Below are 16,930 nucleotides of genomic sequence, written 5' to 3'. Positions count from 1 at the left end.
TAATGTCCATTACCTTCACACCAGGCAGGCAAGACACCATACGGTCAGTACACGGTTTTGCCACCCAGCTGTCTACTTGCCTAAGGATCGAATCACCAACTACCAAGAGCCCCCCTCCCTCCCTGCCCACGGATGGTTCCTTGGCGCGAAAGGATACCCATTCACCTACTGAAGAAGTGGTCCCTTCTGAAGGCACATTCCTCTTATCATCGGCACAATGCCCTGTTCCCTCTCAACCCTCATGCTCCCTGGCAGCAGTGGGGCTACCATTTTCAGAGTGGGACACATCTAACACGTCCCCGAGTGTCGTCTTCGAGTGCCTATCTGACTGTCTGTGCTTCTCCAGGTCAGTCACCTTGGCCTCAAGGGTGCGAACTCATTCCCTGAGGACTAGGAGCTCCTTGCATCGAGCCCACACCCAAGACTTTTGTCCAGTGGACAGATAGTCGTTCATGTGACATTCAGTGCAATACACTGGATAGCCCCCACCCGCTTGCTGGCATTCTGCCTTCATAATTGCTTTTTATATATACAGTCCCACCTTTAATACCTTTTGTGTTCATGTGGCTCTCCTTGAGGAAAGTCTACTTATCTTATTGAGACACAAGGAGACTAGGGCCCTCACTTCCTGGTCCTTGCCTCTGGCAAGGTTCTGGCTTGGCGTCAGGAGTGCTGGGTGTAACGTAATATGCAAATGAGTTTCTGCTGGGCTTTTTCTACAAGAAAAGCCCTGTGTAAAGCAATGGTGCCATCAGGAGGTTTGGCCTAATATGCGAATGAGTTCCTGCTGGGCTTTTTCTATAAAAAAAGCCTTTCTTCAGTTAATACCAAAGCCCTAAATGGTCCTTTGAGAGAGTATGTCCCCTCTTTCCCTCTTAACTGAGATAAAGAGAAGGCTATTTTGGAGACTGCTATTGTAGCAGCAACCTTAGCTGTTGGTGATCAGGCAGAAACAAGGCCACAGGCGAAATCAGGAAGAAACAGCCATATATTTAATGTGTACACGGACCTCAGATCAGACTCATGTCTAAACGAATCCGGGAACCCCGATTTCAGGAAGGTCTACAGTTTTATAGTCACAGACAATCATTTCCAGTAAACAATCGCACAATTATAGGAAAGGACTACCCCCATATCCCATACATCATTACAAGCATATTACTAAAGGAACAAGGAGGAGACAGGGAGGATCTTTCCATACATGGCATTGATGCTGCCAACACTCTTGCAGCAATATCCTTCATCAAAAACACATTTGCACCTTTGACTTGCTCCTGAGACATTTTCCAAGGTACATTTGCTCAATGCTTATTTTAGTGCTTATTCCAGCCAGTTTCTAGTTTTAGGTAGCTGCAGCAGAGCCCGTGGGTGAAGGATTAACTTCCTCTTTTGCTGCTTTATGCCTCTACAAGCTGGACACACTGCTAACTTCCCTTTCCTTACTGTCGCAGTCTAGAAGGATTATTTCACAGAGGCATCTAGCAAGCACTTTTAAAATCTCTTTGTTTCCTTGCCCTTGTGCCCAATTGATGGCTTTCAATTTACTTTATTTAATATATTTTTATTTCAGCCCTACTTCAATCCCCCCTTCCAAGCCTGCATAAGTACTTACTGCGCAACTTGGCTTTTCATATACCTTTGCCAGTTGGCTAGCATCACCTCATACACAGGGCTTGGGCCACCGGTTCTTCCTTTAAGGCCCTGAGGGATCCAAGATGTTCTATACATGCAGGAAGGCAATGAATGTAGCAACATAGCAAGATGCATAGCACTATTAAAACCATGATTACAACAAAACCCTCTCGCAGGCAGCTAAAACTAGGAAGCCAGCTTATTAACCACTTGAATAAATTTCCACCAGAGTTAAACTCTGTGTCATCTGTCTCAGCTCTCTTCACCAGGCTTCTCAACGTTTTTTACTCCAGTGAAAATCTGACCATCTGGAATCTACGGTCTCTCTTGCTGCCTCTGAAACTCCTTGTGCCATCCTCTGAGCTATGCACTTAGTTATTTTAGAAATATAAGGGGATTGGCTAATAAACTCTGAGAACTTTTTATAACCTTGATTCTTCTTCTCTCTCTCTTATACAGTCTCCCACATAGACTAGTATAGCAAATATCAAACAACTGATTGCTCCTCCAGCCAGCCACATACACAACAATACCTACAGCAGACATCTATTTGTTAATTCTACACCTCCAGCACAAGTTATTCCATTGAGGGGGCCTTTCCACACATTATCCACATCTGGGCAGGGCAACCTTCCCATTGCCTTAAAACCCACCGGAGTTTCCACTTGCTTCTTGTACCTATATCGTGGATACTTTTGGCTATATAACAGAAGCACAGCTATGGCAGGTGCTCTATAACCCCAAACCTGCACATAATAATGGGGACAAAGTTGTTCCTGACTTTCTAAAACCAAAAGGTCTGTGTTTGGCGAGGCCCTAGGTGCATTTAGCCAAGGCCTGCTTAGATTGAATCGGGTTTCATGATCCCATTCCTCATCATCTTTTACAAAATGTTTATAGCATTTCCCATTCACTCCAGTTTGCGGGGGTCTAACTCAGCCAATGGGCTTTTCAAATCCTGACTGATAAAAAACTTTTCCTTAACCTCTAACCACAATTCCAATAATTCGAATTTGGGACAGCTATATTTACAGAAAAATTCTCCGTTTTCCCAAAATTCTTAGCTTTCACTTAAGTGTGGCCAAATCGCAGAATCCAGCTCCAGTATCTGCCTAAACACAAGTCAAGAATAAAAACCACAAAACATTGACTAGGGCTTGTTATCAGCTTGACCAGCCAGTTGCTCCTTTGATGGCTTCTTCTCCCGAGCATAAAGCATGTCAATTAGCGTGACAGCAGCTAGGGGTCGTCTAGTTGCCTGTGAACCCCACCGTCGCCGATAAGTGGGGCCCAGAGGTCGGTGGTCGGGTAAGTTTTAGGCCCAGGAACAGAATGTACCTGGGGAAGCTCGTTTAAGATGAGTCCAAGTTGGAATTTATGCATGGGATGGTGCACCTGGAGAGGGAAAGTTTCTAACACATATTTAGACACATCATTCACAGCTCTTCCTAATGACTGAATCTCTTGAAACCACACAAGAGTCCCTACCTGGGCCGGGTCTCCCTTACTCCCTGTTAAACTAGGAGGGGCCTTCCATAAATAATCTTTTAAAGAACTTAATTTCCAGCCCTTTTCTGGGTAAGCATCTCAGTTTGAACAGGGAAATGGGCAATGTGTTACTTAAAGTTACCTAAAAATTACTTAAAGTTAGCACACAAAGACTTAGTGAGTACTTAGGGATCTGGGCAGCTCAGTGAAATTTACTATCTCCAACTTAAATGGGGTAGTTTCTACATGCTGCACTCCTGGGGCTAATTTAGGCACTGTCTTGGATTATTTCTGGCACAGGACACACATCCGGTTGCAGCTGTAGCACACAGTCCACAACACCTGTCTATCTAGTAGCCTTGCTATGGCAGAGTCTCCTATAATGTGTTCCCTTATAAGTTTGCTGCACTAAGGCCAAGCTATAGCTTCGGGGACAAATAAGCATGTTATCAGATAGCTGTCCTTGATCACAATCGGTAGATGCTCCCTGGACTTTGCCTCCTCCTTCTTCCTGGGTTCTTCCTTTTGCTACTGAATGGCTTTGATGTGCTGTACCAAAAGTCCGAAAGTCTCAGGATCTTGGGGCCATATTCGGTAATCTCTTCTGCTGTGCAAATTAATTCCTTCTCATTAGATAGGGCTTCATAAGCATAGAGGGTCAAAACATATGTTGAACTGGTGGAGATGCTTGCTCTGGCTCCAGCTGCTAATTCAAGTGTTCTGGTCAGGGCAATTGGCTCTGCCTTCGCAGGGGGACCACAGTATATTCTTCCTGGCACACTCCATCTGGTACAGAATTGCTGCCATCAGTATAATATTCTGCTTCTGAGTTAGGCAGGGGCACAGCGGTCAAATCTGGGCAGCTTGGATCTACTTGAGGGCAATGGCTCTGAGGCATCTTGGCTATTACATCCAGCCGTTTAGTCAAGTAGGGTACAGACTCCAACTGCAGTCCCATAGCTTTCAAGAATGAGGAGGGTGGCAGCCTTGCTGACATCAGGCAGCCCTGGGGCCAGAGCTTTTAACAACAGCCTTTTAACTTATTTAAAGTCTGATGTTACTTAGTGTCTCACTTTAAAGGGTATTCGCTCACCCTCCTTTGTAATTTGCGGTGCGAAGGGCGGGGTATAAATCCCAATATAAATAAATAAATAAATAAATAAATTTCACACAAGGGTTTGGCAATTGGGGCTTTCTTTTCCTTGGGGAGGCACCTGTAGGTGCACACCACATCCTGGCAGTGGGCCAGCTGCTTCTTCTGTGCCTCTACTGTTTCCTTGGCCATCTCTCTCTGGTGCAATTTTGGCTTCAGTCTTCAGGCACGAGACTTTATTGATGGTAGCCAGTTTCCCTTCGAGGATCTGCTCGGTCTTCTGCTTGCTGCCAGTCAGCTTTCCCTCTGCCAGCTGCTTGGCCTTTTCGTAGACACCCAGGAGCTCGGACACCTCATACATCGGGACCTCCAGGTCGATGACCCTCTGCTTCTCCATCTGGACCTGCACCTCTGCTGGGGTATTCTCTCTTATCTCCTGCAGCAACTGAGGTAGGAAAATGTTATTGAAGGAAGCACTTCAGCCCACAGCTTCCTCCACAGGCTTTCCACTTCTTGGGCCAGCTGCTTGGCTTGACGCCCATAGCCTTCCATCTGACTGGCCAAACAGCACCTCTCTAATCTCCTTCAGGCTCAACTCAGCCTCCTGCCACCTTTGCCTGATATCTGCAGCTGACTGAGCCACAAAGGCACCACTCACCATCTGCTGAACACCTGTGACTTTGTGGTTGGTGGGCGAATAGATTCGGTGGGCTTCACATAGGCGCTCCAAAAAGGCATCTGGCTTCTGGAGGACTTCTGCTACCTCACACATGTTAATGAGTTTCGTGGCCACCTCCTTCATGCCTGCTGGTAGTGCCTGCCGATATTGGCTTAATAGGCAGATGGGAGCCTCCCTGTTGGCATCCCACTTGAGATCAGTTCCAGGGAAATTAATTGTAGCCCATCATGGCACATTGTTCCCTTCCTCCTTCTGTCCCATCATGGTCTAGGAACTGGGAAGCTTGGATCTGCTGGAGGGGCATCACATGGCTGACAGGGACTTCTACTGAGGTGGCAAGCTGGCCAGAGGCAGGGGGCTTGCTTCTGGAGACATTTGCTCAGGGGGAGCCCATAGATCTGGAATTCTTTGGTCTTAACCGATGAAGGGGGCGAGGGTGAAGTCCAAGTGGCAAAGAGGAAAGGCTGGGAGCTTTGCATTGGGCTTGAAGGACTGGCTCCCTGGAAGGGGTGATGGGCACACTGCCCTATGTCCTAATATCTGGTTCCTGGGGTTGCTGTGGCATAGATTGCCTTGGCCTGAGACTGAGATGCCTGACCTGATATGCTTGTCCAAGAGTAGTGTATTTTGCAACCACGTAGATGGTTTAAAACCAAACTGTGCTATGAAACAATATACAAGGACTGGTCTAGGTGGTCAGGGTAACTCATAATCTTTGACATATGAACCCTCAAATGACTGAACAACATCAAATGTAGGTCATTCTAGAATCATAGAATCATAGAGTTGGAAGGAATCTCCAGGGCCATCCAATCCAACCCTCTGCACAATGCAGGAACACACAAATACCTCCCCCCAAATTCACAGAATCTCCATTGCTGTCAGATGGCCATCTAGCCTCTGTTTAAAAAACCTAGTTCACAAAATGTTACAAACACTTCAGGAGCCCTATCTATACCATAGTCTCCACTAAAACCTATGTCAGGATTGCAATCATGCAGTCTAAGGGCATCCCCCAGACTGTGATCCTCCCATGGTTCACCAGACAGATGAGACAAGAGAGTCAGTTCACAAGGAAACTATGATGTATATTTGTTGCACCTAAATAAATAATTACACAAATAAAGAATATATGTTTATATAAGCTTGGTAACCACTCCAGAAATATTGGAACAATTAAGCTGAAAAACATAGAGAAAATGGAGGGCATAATCAAAAGGAAGTTTTACATAATAGTACTGAGCAAGCAATTACAAGTTACAACCTATTATTCTATGCATATATGGAGAACATGTGATGCATGCCTCCAAAGGAATGCCTCTTGAATACTGGTGTAGAGTGATTTGTTAATGTGGTGGTACTTCCAAAAACTCTTTAATGCACTATGATTTTAAAAAGTGGGATGTGCTGTTCTTTAAGAGAGGTGCCAATGTCTATACTTAGTAATCTGGATACTGCCAATGTGATAGTTTTGATGCAAGAATAAGACGGGTCCCTTGGTTTCCACTTTGATTTGCTAGTGCAAGGACACTGCTGTACACTACATCTCTGTTGTTAAGTTCAAAACAGCTCATGCAAACAAAGCCTTTCATAGCAACCTTAAATTCTGGTAAGTTTCCTAAAACATGGAAACTTACTCCTAAACTTTTGATTCAGAAGCTAAGAACTGCACTGACCATAGGGGTATGGAGGTCCAGAAATAGGTCATCTTCAGCAGCAAAAAGTAACTATCCTCACCAAAACTCATCAGCTGGTTTGGAATTAATTCAGATCAAATTAACATGACTAACCAAATTCAGAACTCTGTGCCATGGCTCCCACTCAGAACGCAAGCATCATTTTTCCACACCTGCGGTTAGATTCAGACTAAATTTCCCATAAACAGAAAGGGACAATTTCCACTACTTCTGTCTTCCTACTGTAGAAACACCCACACATACACCACCACTGCCCAACATGTCCCATCTTTCTTTTGGATCCAGCCCGATACAAAATTTTAACAAGTGTTTCCTCCATAAGAACATACAAGGCATTACAGAAACTCTCTCTTCTACATAAGAACATACAAGGCATTACAGAAACTCTCTCTATTAATTCCAAAATAACATAAAGAGATCATATAATGAGAATGGACTTTCCAAAAACTGCACTCATTGCATCCTCTGCAAGGATTAGGTCCTGCTCCTACTAGTTCTTAGTTTCCAGACCCCCTGGTGAAGGCTGGGGTCTTCTGCTGCAAGGCACCACCACCCTGCCTCTGGTCAGCTGGCCGGCAGGAGGGGGGATTTACTAGGAAAAAGAGTGAGGCCCAGTCGATGTTGTAGCAATGTGTCTATGTCACTTCCAACGTTACCCAGAAGTGATGTAATAACACTGGGGCAATGCCCTGGTATTTGAGCAAAATCCCTATGGTAGCAGCCAAACTTAGCATAGAGTTTTAGCCTAAATACCAGAGCAATTCATCTCTGTGTGATTATGTCACTTCTGGGTCATGTCAGAAGTCATGCAGACACATTGTTGCAATGTTGACTGGGCATCCCTTCTGCTCCTGGTAAACCCCCCCCCCACACACACACACACCAATCCCCTACCAGTTGTCAGGAGGGACATGGCAAGCCTACTATATGTTTATGCTATTTTACAACCAGAATGTGTGGGTAAAGTGCCATTAAGTTGCAGCCAACTTATGGTGACTCCAGCAAGGAGCTTTCAAGGCAAGTGAGAAGCAGAGGTGGTTTGCCATTGCCTTTCTCTATGACCTTCCTTGTTGGTTTCCTATCTAGGGATGGAATTCTAGCAGGAGCTCCTTTGCATATTAGGCCACACATCCCTGATGTAGCCAATCCTCCAAGAGCTTTTGTAAGTTCTTGGAGGATTGGCTACATCAGGAGTGTGTGGCCTAATATGCAAAGGAGCTCGTGCTAGAATTCCACCCCTGCTCCTATCCAAGTACAAACCAGGGTTGGCCCTGCTTAGCTTCCAAGATCCGACTGTACCATGCTGCCTTCTCTCCCACCACTAGAAAACAACAGTACTATAGGAAAGTACTGTAGGAAAATACTGTCCCACCTACTTTGTCAGTATAAAGGCCTTAGGAGTTTCTACTTCTCTGAGTTCCACTGGCTCCATATGATACTCATCCTGACTGTTCTTTCTGTGAGAAAACACAGCATTCAGTCCCCTTACAGACCTCAAAGCAACAAGCACATCCCAAAAGGTGTTATTTTTAAATTTTAACAATACTGCATGAAGACTAGCAGCTGTTGCTAGGATTTACGGATGCATTTACTCTCACCTGGGGTGCCCTTAAAACAAAATTATACACAGTGCTGGTTTCATTACACTTCTCATTTCATCCATTCTAGTTTGAACATTATGGAGTCCATACTCTGAAGATTATGAGTACAATGTAGTCACACTTAAGCATTTTTCTGCATCATTTTCTAAGGCAGGATACTGAAGCACATAATTAATTCCCACTCTAAAATCAATGGGTCTTGAAAGGACTTTATTTATGCATTGAATGCATTTATTACATTAAATGTATGTTTGAAATACTGGTCTACTTTTAAAAATCTCCTCAGGACAGCATCTTAAGTCCAACAGAAAGCATTACCTACCCGTTAGGCCTAAAGTCTGGCAATGATCTATCCAAGGGAAGGCGATCACTCAGGTAAGCATTGTAGCCATAATACTGGAACTGTTTCAAAGCAATCCGTCTCTTTTCAGGGCTCAGATCCTGGCCCCAGTGAGCAAAGAGAGATGAATCAGTAAATGCTTCTTCAGGGTTTTCTTCTAGTTTCAGTGGTGCTTCTGTTAAAATAAATGTACAATTAGATTTTTAAATCAATTTCAAGACAATTTTAGAAGTTATGATTGAATACTGCTTGTGTTTCTCACAAAATCAAAAGACAGTGCTGCTCAGGTTACTTCTTTAAAGGCAAAAGGTCTTTGATGAACAGCCAATGGGCCCAAAAAATTCAGTCAAGAAACAGCTTTAATAAAGCAAATAACAATATCAAACCAATAGCTTTATAAAAAGAAACCAAAACTAAAACAAATATATACATTCTTAACACTAAAGTCAAACAGAGTTTGGTTCAAAACATAAAAAACCTTTTTCATACCAACCCCTATAGGTGGATCAGATATAAATAAAAACAAGAATCTTCATACAGGAACACCATGTGCACCTCTGTCACATCCCATCCCTCCAGCAAACTTCCAAAAATGACTACTGAATACCAAAAACAAAGAGGTTTTTGAAATGCAAAGGCTGCTAGACATGAGTTGTTATTCGGATGCAACACTTCACTGTGACCTGACATTTCACAAGTTGAGTCCTTCCGCATAATTTATTACCAGAACCTCTAAGACCTTGAATCATATTTGACATAGTGTAATGTAGTTTTGTATCATGCAGGCAGCCCTCTCTGAGTATAAAATGGGCAATTAAAGAGAGAAAAAATATGTTAATGCTGGTGATACAATCTGTTTCACCATAGTAGGTCTCAATAGAATTTCTCTTAAGAATGAACTTTCCACACATCAGTTATGCTGACATTCTAAAATCATTTAAGGCACGTTATCATAATGAAGGAAGAACCTTGATTTCATACTGAAAGAGGGTTCCCAATCCACAGTTAGGGACAGGGGATCCCCCTGGTTGGAGCCCCTCCCCCTCTTTAGGGCTATCAGAAAGTTGGGGAAGAGGAATGGTTCTACTATACCCTATTATCCCCATAGGGTATAATGGAGCATGTGTGTGTGTTTGTTTTTTAGGTAGAGGCACTAAATGTTAAGCGTCTCCTAAAAAAAAAAGTTTCAAAAAGACTGGGCCAGGGGGTCCAATTCTATGAGCCCCAAAAGAAGGTGCCCCCATCCAATGGAGGGAAGGCATTTAAAAGGAACGTAGTCCCTTTAAAACCCTCTCATGGATTGCTGCCTTGTCTTAGCGAGAGGGCTTGTGCAGTTCAATGAGGCTGTGGGCTATGCCATGTAGGACCACCCAAGATGGATAGGCCACAGCTGAGAACCCAGACAAAATGTGATTCACTGGAGAAGAAATGGCAACCCACTCCAGTATCCTTGCCAAGAAAACCCCATGGACAGTAACAAAAGGCTAAAAGATATGGCGCTGGAAGATGAGCCCCTCAGGTCAGAAGGTGCCTAATATCCTATTGGGAAAGAGTGTTCAAGTAACCACAGAAAGAGTGAAGTGGCTGGGCCAAAGCTGAAAGGACGCTCAGCTGTGGATGTGCCTGATGGTGAAAGAACAGTCCGATGCTGCAAAGAACAATACTACATCAGAACATGGAATGTAAGATCTATGAATCAAGGTAAGCTAGATGTGGTCAAACAAGAGATGGCAAGAATGAACACTGACATCTTGGGAATCAGTGAACTAAAATGGACGGGAATGGGTGAATTTAATTCAGAGGATCATTATATCTATTATTGTGGGCAAGAGTCCCGTATAAGAAATGGTGTGGCCTTTATAGTTAACAAGAGAGTGAAGAAGGCCAGTAATGGGATACAATCTCAAAAATGACAGAATGATCTCGGTTCGCATCCAAGGCAAACAATTCAATATCACAATAATCCAAATCTATGCCCCAACCACTGATGCAGAAGAGGCTGAAGTGGACCAGTTCTATGAAGAACTACAACACCTTCTAGAATTAACACCAAAAAAAGATGTCCTCCTCATCATAGGGGATTGAAATGCCAAAGTAGGAAGTGAGAAGGTAACCAGAACAACTGACAAGTTTGGCTTTGTAGAACAAAATGAAGCCGGGCAAAGGCTAACAGAGTTTTGCCAAGAGAACAAGCTGATCATAGCGAACACCCTCTTCCAACAACCTAAAAGGTGACTCTATATGTGGACATCACCTGATAGAATCATAGAGTTGGAAGAGACCTCTAGGGTCAACTAGTCCATCCCCTGCACAATGCAGGAAACTCACAAACACTTCCCCCTAAATTCACAGGATCTTCATTGCTGTGAGATGGCCATTTAGCCTCCATTTAAAAACCTCTAAGGAAGGAGAGCCCATCACCTCTTGAGGAAGCCTGTTCCACTGAGGAATCGCTCTAACGGTCAGGAAGTTCTTCCTAATGTTGAGCCGGAAACTCTTTTGATTTAATTTCAACCCATTGGTTCTGGTCCTATCTTCCGGGGCCACAGAAAACAATTCCACACCATCCTCTATATGACAGTCCTTCAAGTACTTGAAGATGGTGATCATATCACCTCTCAGCCTCCTCCTCTCCAGGCTGAACATCCCCAGCTCCTTCAACCTTTTCTCATAGGACTTTGTCTCCAGACCCCTCGCCATCTTCACTGCCCTCCTCTGGACCTATTCCAATTTCTCTATAGCATTCTTAAAATGTGGTGCCCAAAACTGAACACAATACTCCAGGTGAGGTCTTACCAGAGCAGAGTAAAGCGATACCATCACAACACGTGATCTGGACACTATAGTTCTGTTGATACAGCCCAAAATTGCATTTGCTTTTTTAGCCACCACATCACACTGTTGACTCATGTTCAGTGTAAGATCCACTGACCCCTAGATCCTTTTCGCACATACTACTGCTAAGACAAGCCTACCCCATTCTATAACCATGCACTGGATTTTTTTCCTACCTAAATGCAGAACTTTACATTTTTCCCCATTAAAATTCATTTTATTGATTTTAACTCAGTTTTCCAGCCTGTCAAGGTCATCCTGTATCCTGTTTCTATCTTCTTCTGTGTTTGCAACCCCTCCCAATTTAGTATCATCTGCAAATTTAATAAACCTTCCCTCTATTCCTTCATCCAAATCATTGATAAAGATGTTGAACAAAACAGGTCCCAGGACAGAACCTTGAGGTACTCCACTTGTCACTCCCCTCCAAGAAGATGAGGAACCATTCACAAGCACTCTTTGGGTGTGATCTGTCAACCAGTTACAGATCCACCTAACGGTAACAGGATCCAAACCACATTTTACCAACTTGTCAACAAGGATAGTATGTGGAACTTTATCAAAAGCCTTACTGAAATCAAGCTAAACAATGTCTACAGCATTCCCCTGATCCAGTAAGGTAGTCACTTTCTCAAAAAAAAAGAGATCAGGTTAATCTGACATGACTTGTCTTGAGAAAACCATGCTGGCTCTTAGTAATCACATCCATTCTTTCTAAATGTTCCAGGACCGACTTTTTGATGATTTGTTCTAAACCTTTTCCAGGTTTAGACGTCAAGCTGATGGGTCGGTAGTTACCCGGATCCTCTTTTTCCCCCTTCTTGAAGATGGGGACAATATTTGCCCACCTCCAATCTTTTGGCACCCCTCCTGTTCTCCAAGAATTCTCAAAAATAATAGCCAGAGGATCAGAAATTACATCCGCAAGCTCTTTAAGAACCTTTGGATGCAATTCATCTGGCCCTGAGGACTTAGTTTCATTTACAGAAACTAGGTATGTGCTACCCCTATGCTGATCCTAGGTTGGAACTTCATACCCTCCTTTTCTGTTTTTGCCATGTTGAGCACTGTTTCCCTCAGAAGAGAAGACTGAGGAAAAGTAGGAATTGAGCAGTTCCATCCTCTCTTCATTACCTGTTACAATTTCACTTTCTTGCCCTCGTAATGTGCCTAACATTTCCTTGCTCTTTTTCTTACTCAGGGCAACACAGAAATCAGATTGATTATATACTCCGTACAGCTCCATACAGTCAGCAAAAACAAGACCTGGAGCTGACTGCGGCTCAGATCCTGAGCTATTCATTGCAAATTCAGACTTAAACTGAAGAAAACTGGGAAAGCCATTAGGCCATTCAGGTTTGACCTTGATCACATCCCTTATGAATATACAGTGGAGGTCAAGAATAGGTTCAAGGAAATAGAGTTGATAGACAGAGTGCCTGAAGAACTATGGACGGAGGTTCATGACGTTGTACAGAAGACAGCAATAAGCACCATCCCAAAGAAAAAGAAATTCAAGAAAGCAAAGTGGCTGTCTGATGAGGCTTTACAAATAGCTAAGGAAAGAAGGAAAGCGAAAGGCAAAGGTGACACCTATTCAAGTGAAGGGTCAGAGTCATCATGAGGTGCAGGAAATATTAGATGCCAAGATAAAACGAGGGGTGTTATACTACTTGATCTGTTGGAAGTACTTCCCTCCCAGCTGTGACGAATGGGTCAAATCACCAGACCTTCGCGCTCCCCTATTTCTGAAGAAATTTTACCTACTGCACCCAGACAAACCCCGAGCACGAGCTTAGGGGGGGCAGTATGTCAGGCTCTGTAACTCTAATATATTACAAATGTAGAATACTAACCATATGGACTCTTTGTACTAACCCCAAGCTTTTATTATGCTGTAGTCAATGTGCATATCAAAAGGGACAGCGAGTGATGTGTAAACTTTGTTGATGTTACCAAAGAACAAAAGAATTCAACCGTTGGTAGATAACACAGCCGCCAGGCATGTTCCCAGGGCAAGATGATAAGCTGAAGCCCTTGTGTGAAAGTTTGCACCTTCACCCCCTTGATGTTATGGGAATGGGGACTTTGTTTAGAAAAGTCTTTGATGTAGATTCTTTAAGAATAGTAACCGCCTGATTCCAGGCATTAGTCTCAACTTCTGTATCCAGCTATGAGTTTCCAATAAAGTATACATTGTTTCAATGAATACTGCCTTGAGATTCCATCGCCTGACATTTTGAGACTTTTCTAAACAAAGTCCCCATTCAATTTATTAGAGTTACAGAGCCTGACAGCTGGTAGCACTCATACATCTATTTCCCAAAGCCAACCTCTGGATATGACACTGAGCACAGGCACGCAACTTCTTTGGTCTACCTTGGTGAGGCCTGTTCTGAATGGAACCTGTCCTGTTAAACTGCTGTATGGTCTTGACCACCGTGCTGCAGCTCAGTTTCAGGGTCTTGGCAATCTTCTTCTTATAGCCTAGGCCATCTTTATGTAGAACAATTCATTTTTTTCAGATCCTCAGGGAGTTCAATGCAATGAGGTACCATGTGGAACTTCCAGTGACCAGTATGAGGGAGTGAGAGTGATAACCTGCTCCCCCTTCACACCTGATGGCTTGTACCACTAACGAGTCACATGACACGAGGGAGGGAAAATGGCTAGTTGGGCTCCATTTGGACATTATCACTTAGGGGTGTACTCATTTACACTGTTATACAAGCTGTAGACTCACTACTTTACATTGTAGACAAGTGTCATTTCTTCAGTGTTGTCACATGAAAATATATACTTAAATATTTACAAAATGTGAGGGAGTGTACTCACTTCTGTGACATACTGTAAATGAACCCTGGCTTTGGCTGACTTGTGGGCCAGTACATGGAGTCACGTGGCTAGGCTTGTAGTTTTGCCCACTCATTTGCTACCATACAAACAGAATTATCATTTAATCACAGACTTCCCTCCTACAAACACAAAGCCATTGAAGGGTAATGTGACTTGTCATACTGAGAAGTAGTTTATGATTTCCTTCCTGGAAAATATAGAACTAGCAGCTAGCTGTGTAATAGCAACATATTCCTCAATAGAGATGCATTTGCAAACTGCAGGTCTTTATTATCACAATTACACACAATGTTCTTCTAAACTATTTTTGTCAAGAATCTTTTCATTATCTTGCTTGTCTCCAGAGATGCACAGTGCCACAAGCAACTCCTACACTATCACCCATCAGCACAAAAGGCAGCTTCAGCCAGCAGGATAAAAATATACATGAGGCAGCCAACTTATGTAATGACACTCTCTCCCATCCAGGATCATAACTCTTGACTTAAGTCAAGAAGCTGGACCTTTTATCTTCATTTTTAACAGAAATCGAGAAAATTAAGCTGTTGGCATCTTCCAAAAACGCACCCCTACCCAACTGACAGGAGACTAATGAAGGACTGGTTGCTTGTGCTAGCTTTTTATCTCCCTAAATATGTAGCACTTATTATCTGTCAAGGCACATTGTTACACTCAAGGGATCAACAATGACACGTAACGGATGCAAGTCATGCCAAACCCTCATTCAAATGAGACAAATATTGATCTGACAAGGCAGTTAACAAACAGGCCAACATAAGAAAAATCATTTTTTAAAGCATATATGAAAATAACCCAAGAGAACTTGCTACTTTGAAAAGGGCAGTGTGCCAAGTTTTATCCCAACATGAAGTGCAAAGCAATACAGCATTCCAGGATACATGCATAGATATCAAGCACAATTATTTCATTACCTCATCTTTTTTTTTTCATTTATCCTTTTAATCCCCCTCCCATTCATTTTCCTGTTCTAATGCTGAATATGATTTCCTTGTCTCTGCATCTGAAGAAGTGAGCTCTGACTCACAAGAAAGAAAGAAAGAAAGAAAGAAAGAAAGAAAGAAAGAAAGAAAGAAAGAAAGAAAGAAAGAAAGAAAGAAAGAAAGAAAGAAAGAAAGAAAGAAAGAAAGAAAGAAAGAAAGAAGGATGGATGTAGAAAAATCCAGAAATCATTGAAGGAATGCTTGAAGGGTCTTAATGCTCGAAGGAATGCTTGAAGGATGCTTAATGCTTGAAGGAATGCTTGAAGGATGCTTAATGCTTGAAGGATCTTTCAGAGCTGTTTATACACTTGCATCATATGGAAGGAAATGAAAAAGAGGCAATTCTAATTCAAGAGAGTGCCCTTTATTGACTTGATGGGATCAGTAAAAAGGTAGCAAGGGACAGTGTTTAAACTGGATCCGACAATAAAAACATTTATGGCATCAGCAGCAAAGTAAGTCCATCCCATGCGCTTCTATGGCAGTGTTCCAGTGTGTAGAAACAGGGAGAACTGTAAAAAATTGGGTTTTAGAGGGAAGAGATAAAAGAAGTAGGGATAGTAGTGTGAATGGAGAGGAAGTAATAGCCAATGAAGAGGACCAACATATAACATCACCATACATTCCATAATCAGACACAAAGGTACAATATACAACAATAAACATGTTAAACTGAGACTTGGGTAGAATGGGTCAATAAGACTGCAGATGATGAATTCGGTGGGAGTTCTGAGAAGGACAGCAGGCATATTCAATAAAACCACAGCAGAGTAAGACCAAAAGAAAGAGTGCTAGAGACAGAGGGCATGGGTGGCTGTTAGAAGTCAGCTAGAGACTAGGAGGAGGCTTGGATTTGTTGTTTGGACAAAGGCAGAGAGAGAAATATCTCTCTCTCTCTCTCTCTCTCTGAGTTGAGTCCTTTCCAATCTACATGTCTACAGTTGAACTAGGTGGAGAAGTACTTGAAAACCTGATGAAGATGTGATGCAGGCGGTACCAGCAGGCTTAGGATATGTTAACCTGAAACTGCTTCTCCAAAGGAATAGATATATTGTATAGCCAGCAGTTTTAGACACAGATAACCAAGACAACATGGCCTCAACCAAAAGCTGCTTTTCCTAAACTGCTCCAAATTGGGAAATACCTGGGAATTTTGGGGGTGGAGTCTGAGGAGGGTGGGAGAGGGACTTCAATGACATATAATGCCATAGAGTTCACCTTGCAAAGTGGCCATTTTCTTCAGGTGAATGAATCTCTGTCTCCTGGAGATCCGTTGTAATAGCAGGAGATCTCCAACCACCACCTGGAGGCTAACAACATAAACCCCAAATGGTTCCTATGACCCAAATTACTGTAATAATGAACATACATTTATTAAAAGAAACATAGGTAAAAACGGCAATCCTCAATACATAGCCACTGAAACTCAGTCCAATCATAAAATGCTCAGTTCATAGTAATCGCATAGATTCCAGTAGAGCCAATATAAGCAGTCATATTCCAATGTCATAAAATCCCATGAAAAAATGTGTGCAACAATACAGCCGGTATTCCACTTCCTGTTTCATAAACTTCCTCAAGCATGGGATTATAATTTTCTGCAATCAACATACATCACCATACATTCCATAATCAGACACAAAGATACAATATACTACAATAAGCATATTACATAGCCATACATTCCATAAGCACCATACAACAATCA

General features: G+C 42.8%; 1 protein-coding gene across 1 annotated transcript in view; it reads right to left on the bottom strand.

Annotated features, from left to right (window-relative positions):
- Positions 1-16,930, bottom strand: part of GALNT18 (polypeptide N-acetylgalactosaminyltransferase 18) — a 555,510-nt gene that overhangs the window by 273,057 nt on the left and 265,523 nt on the right. The window contains exon 2 of the mRNA XM_060262088.1: positions 8,513-8,705. Coding sequence (XP_060118071.1) covers positions 8,513-8,705 — 193 coding nt within the window. The remainder of the gene's footprint in view (positions 1-8,512; positions 8,706-16,930) is intronic.

The sequence above is a fragment of the Heteronotia binoei genome, chromosome 21 (genome assembly GCF_032191835.1).
Source record: "Heteronotia binoei isolate CCM8104 ecotype False Entrance Well chromosome 21, APGP_CSIRO_Hbin_v1, whole genome shotgun sequence".
Classification (NCBI taxonomy): Eukaryota; Metazoa; Chordata; class Lepidosauria; order Squamata; family Gekkonidae; genus Heteronotia; species Heteronotia binoei.
This window is presented reverse-complemented; position numbering and strand designations above follow the sequence as displayed.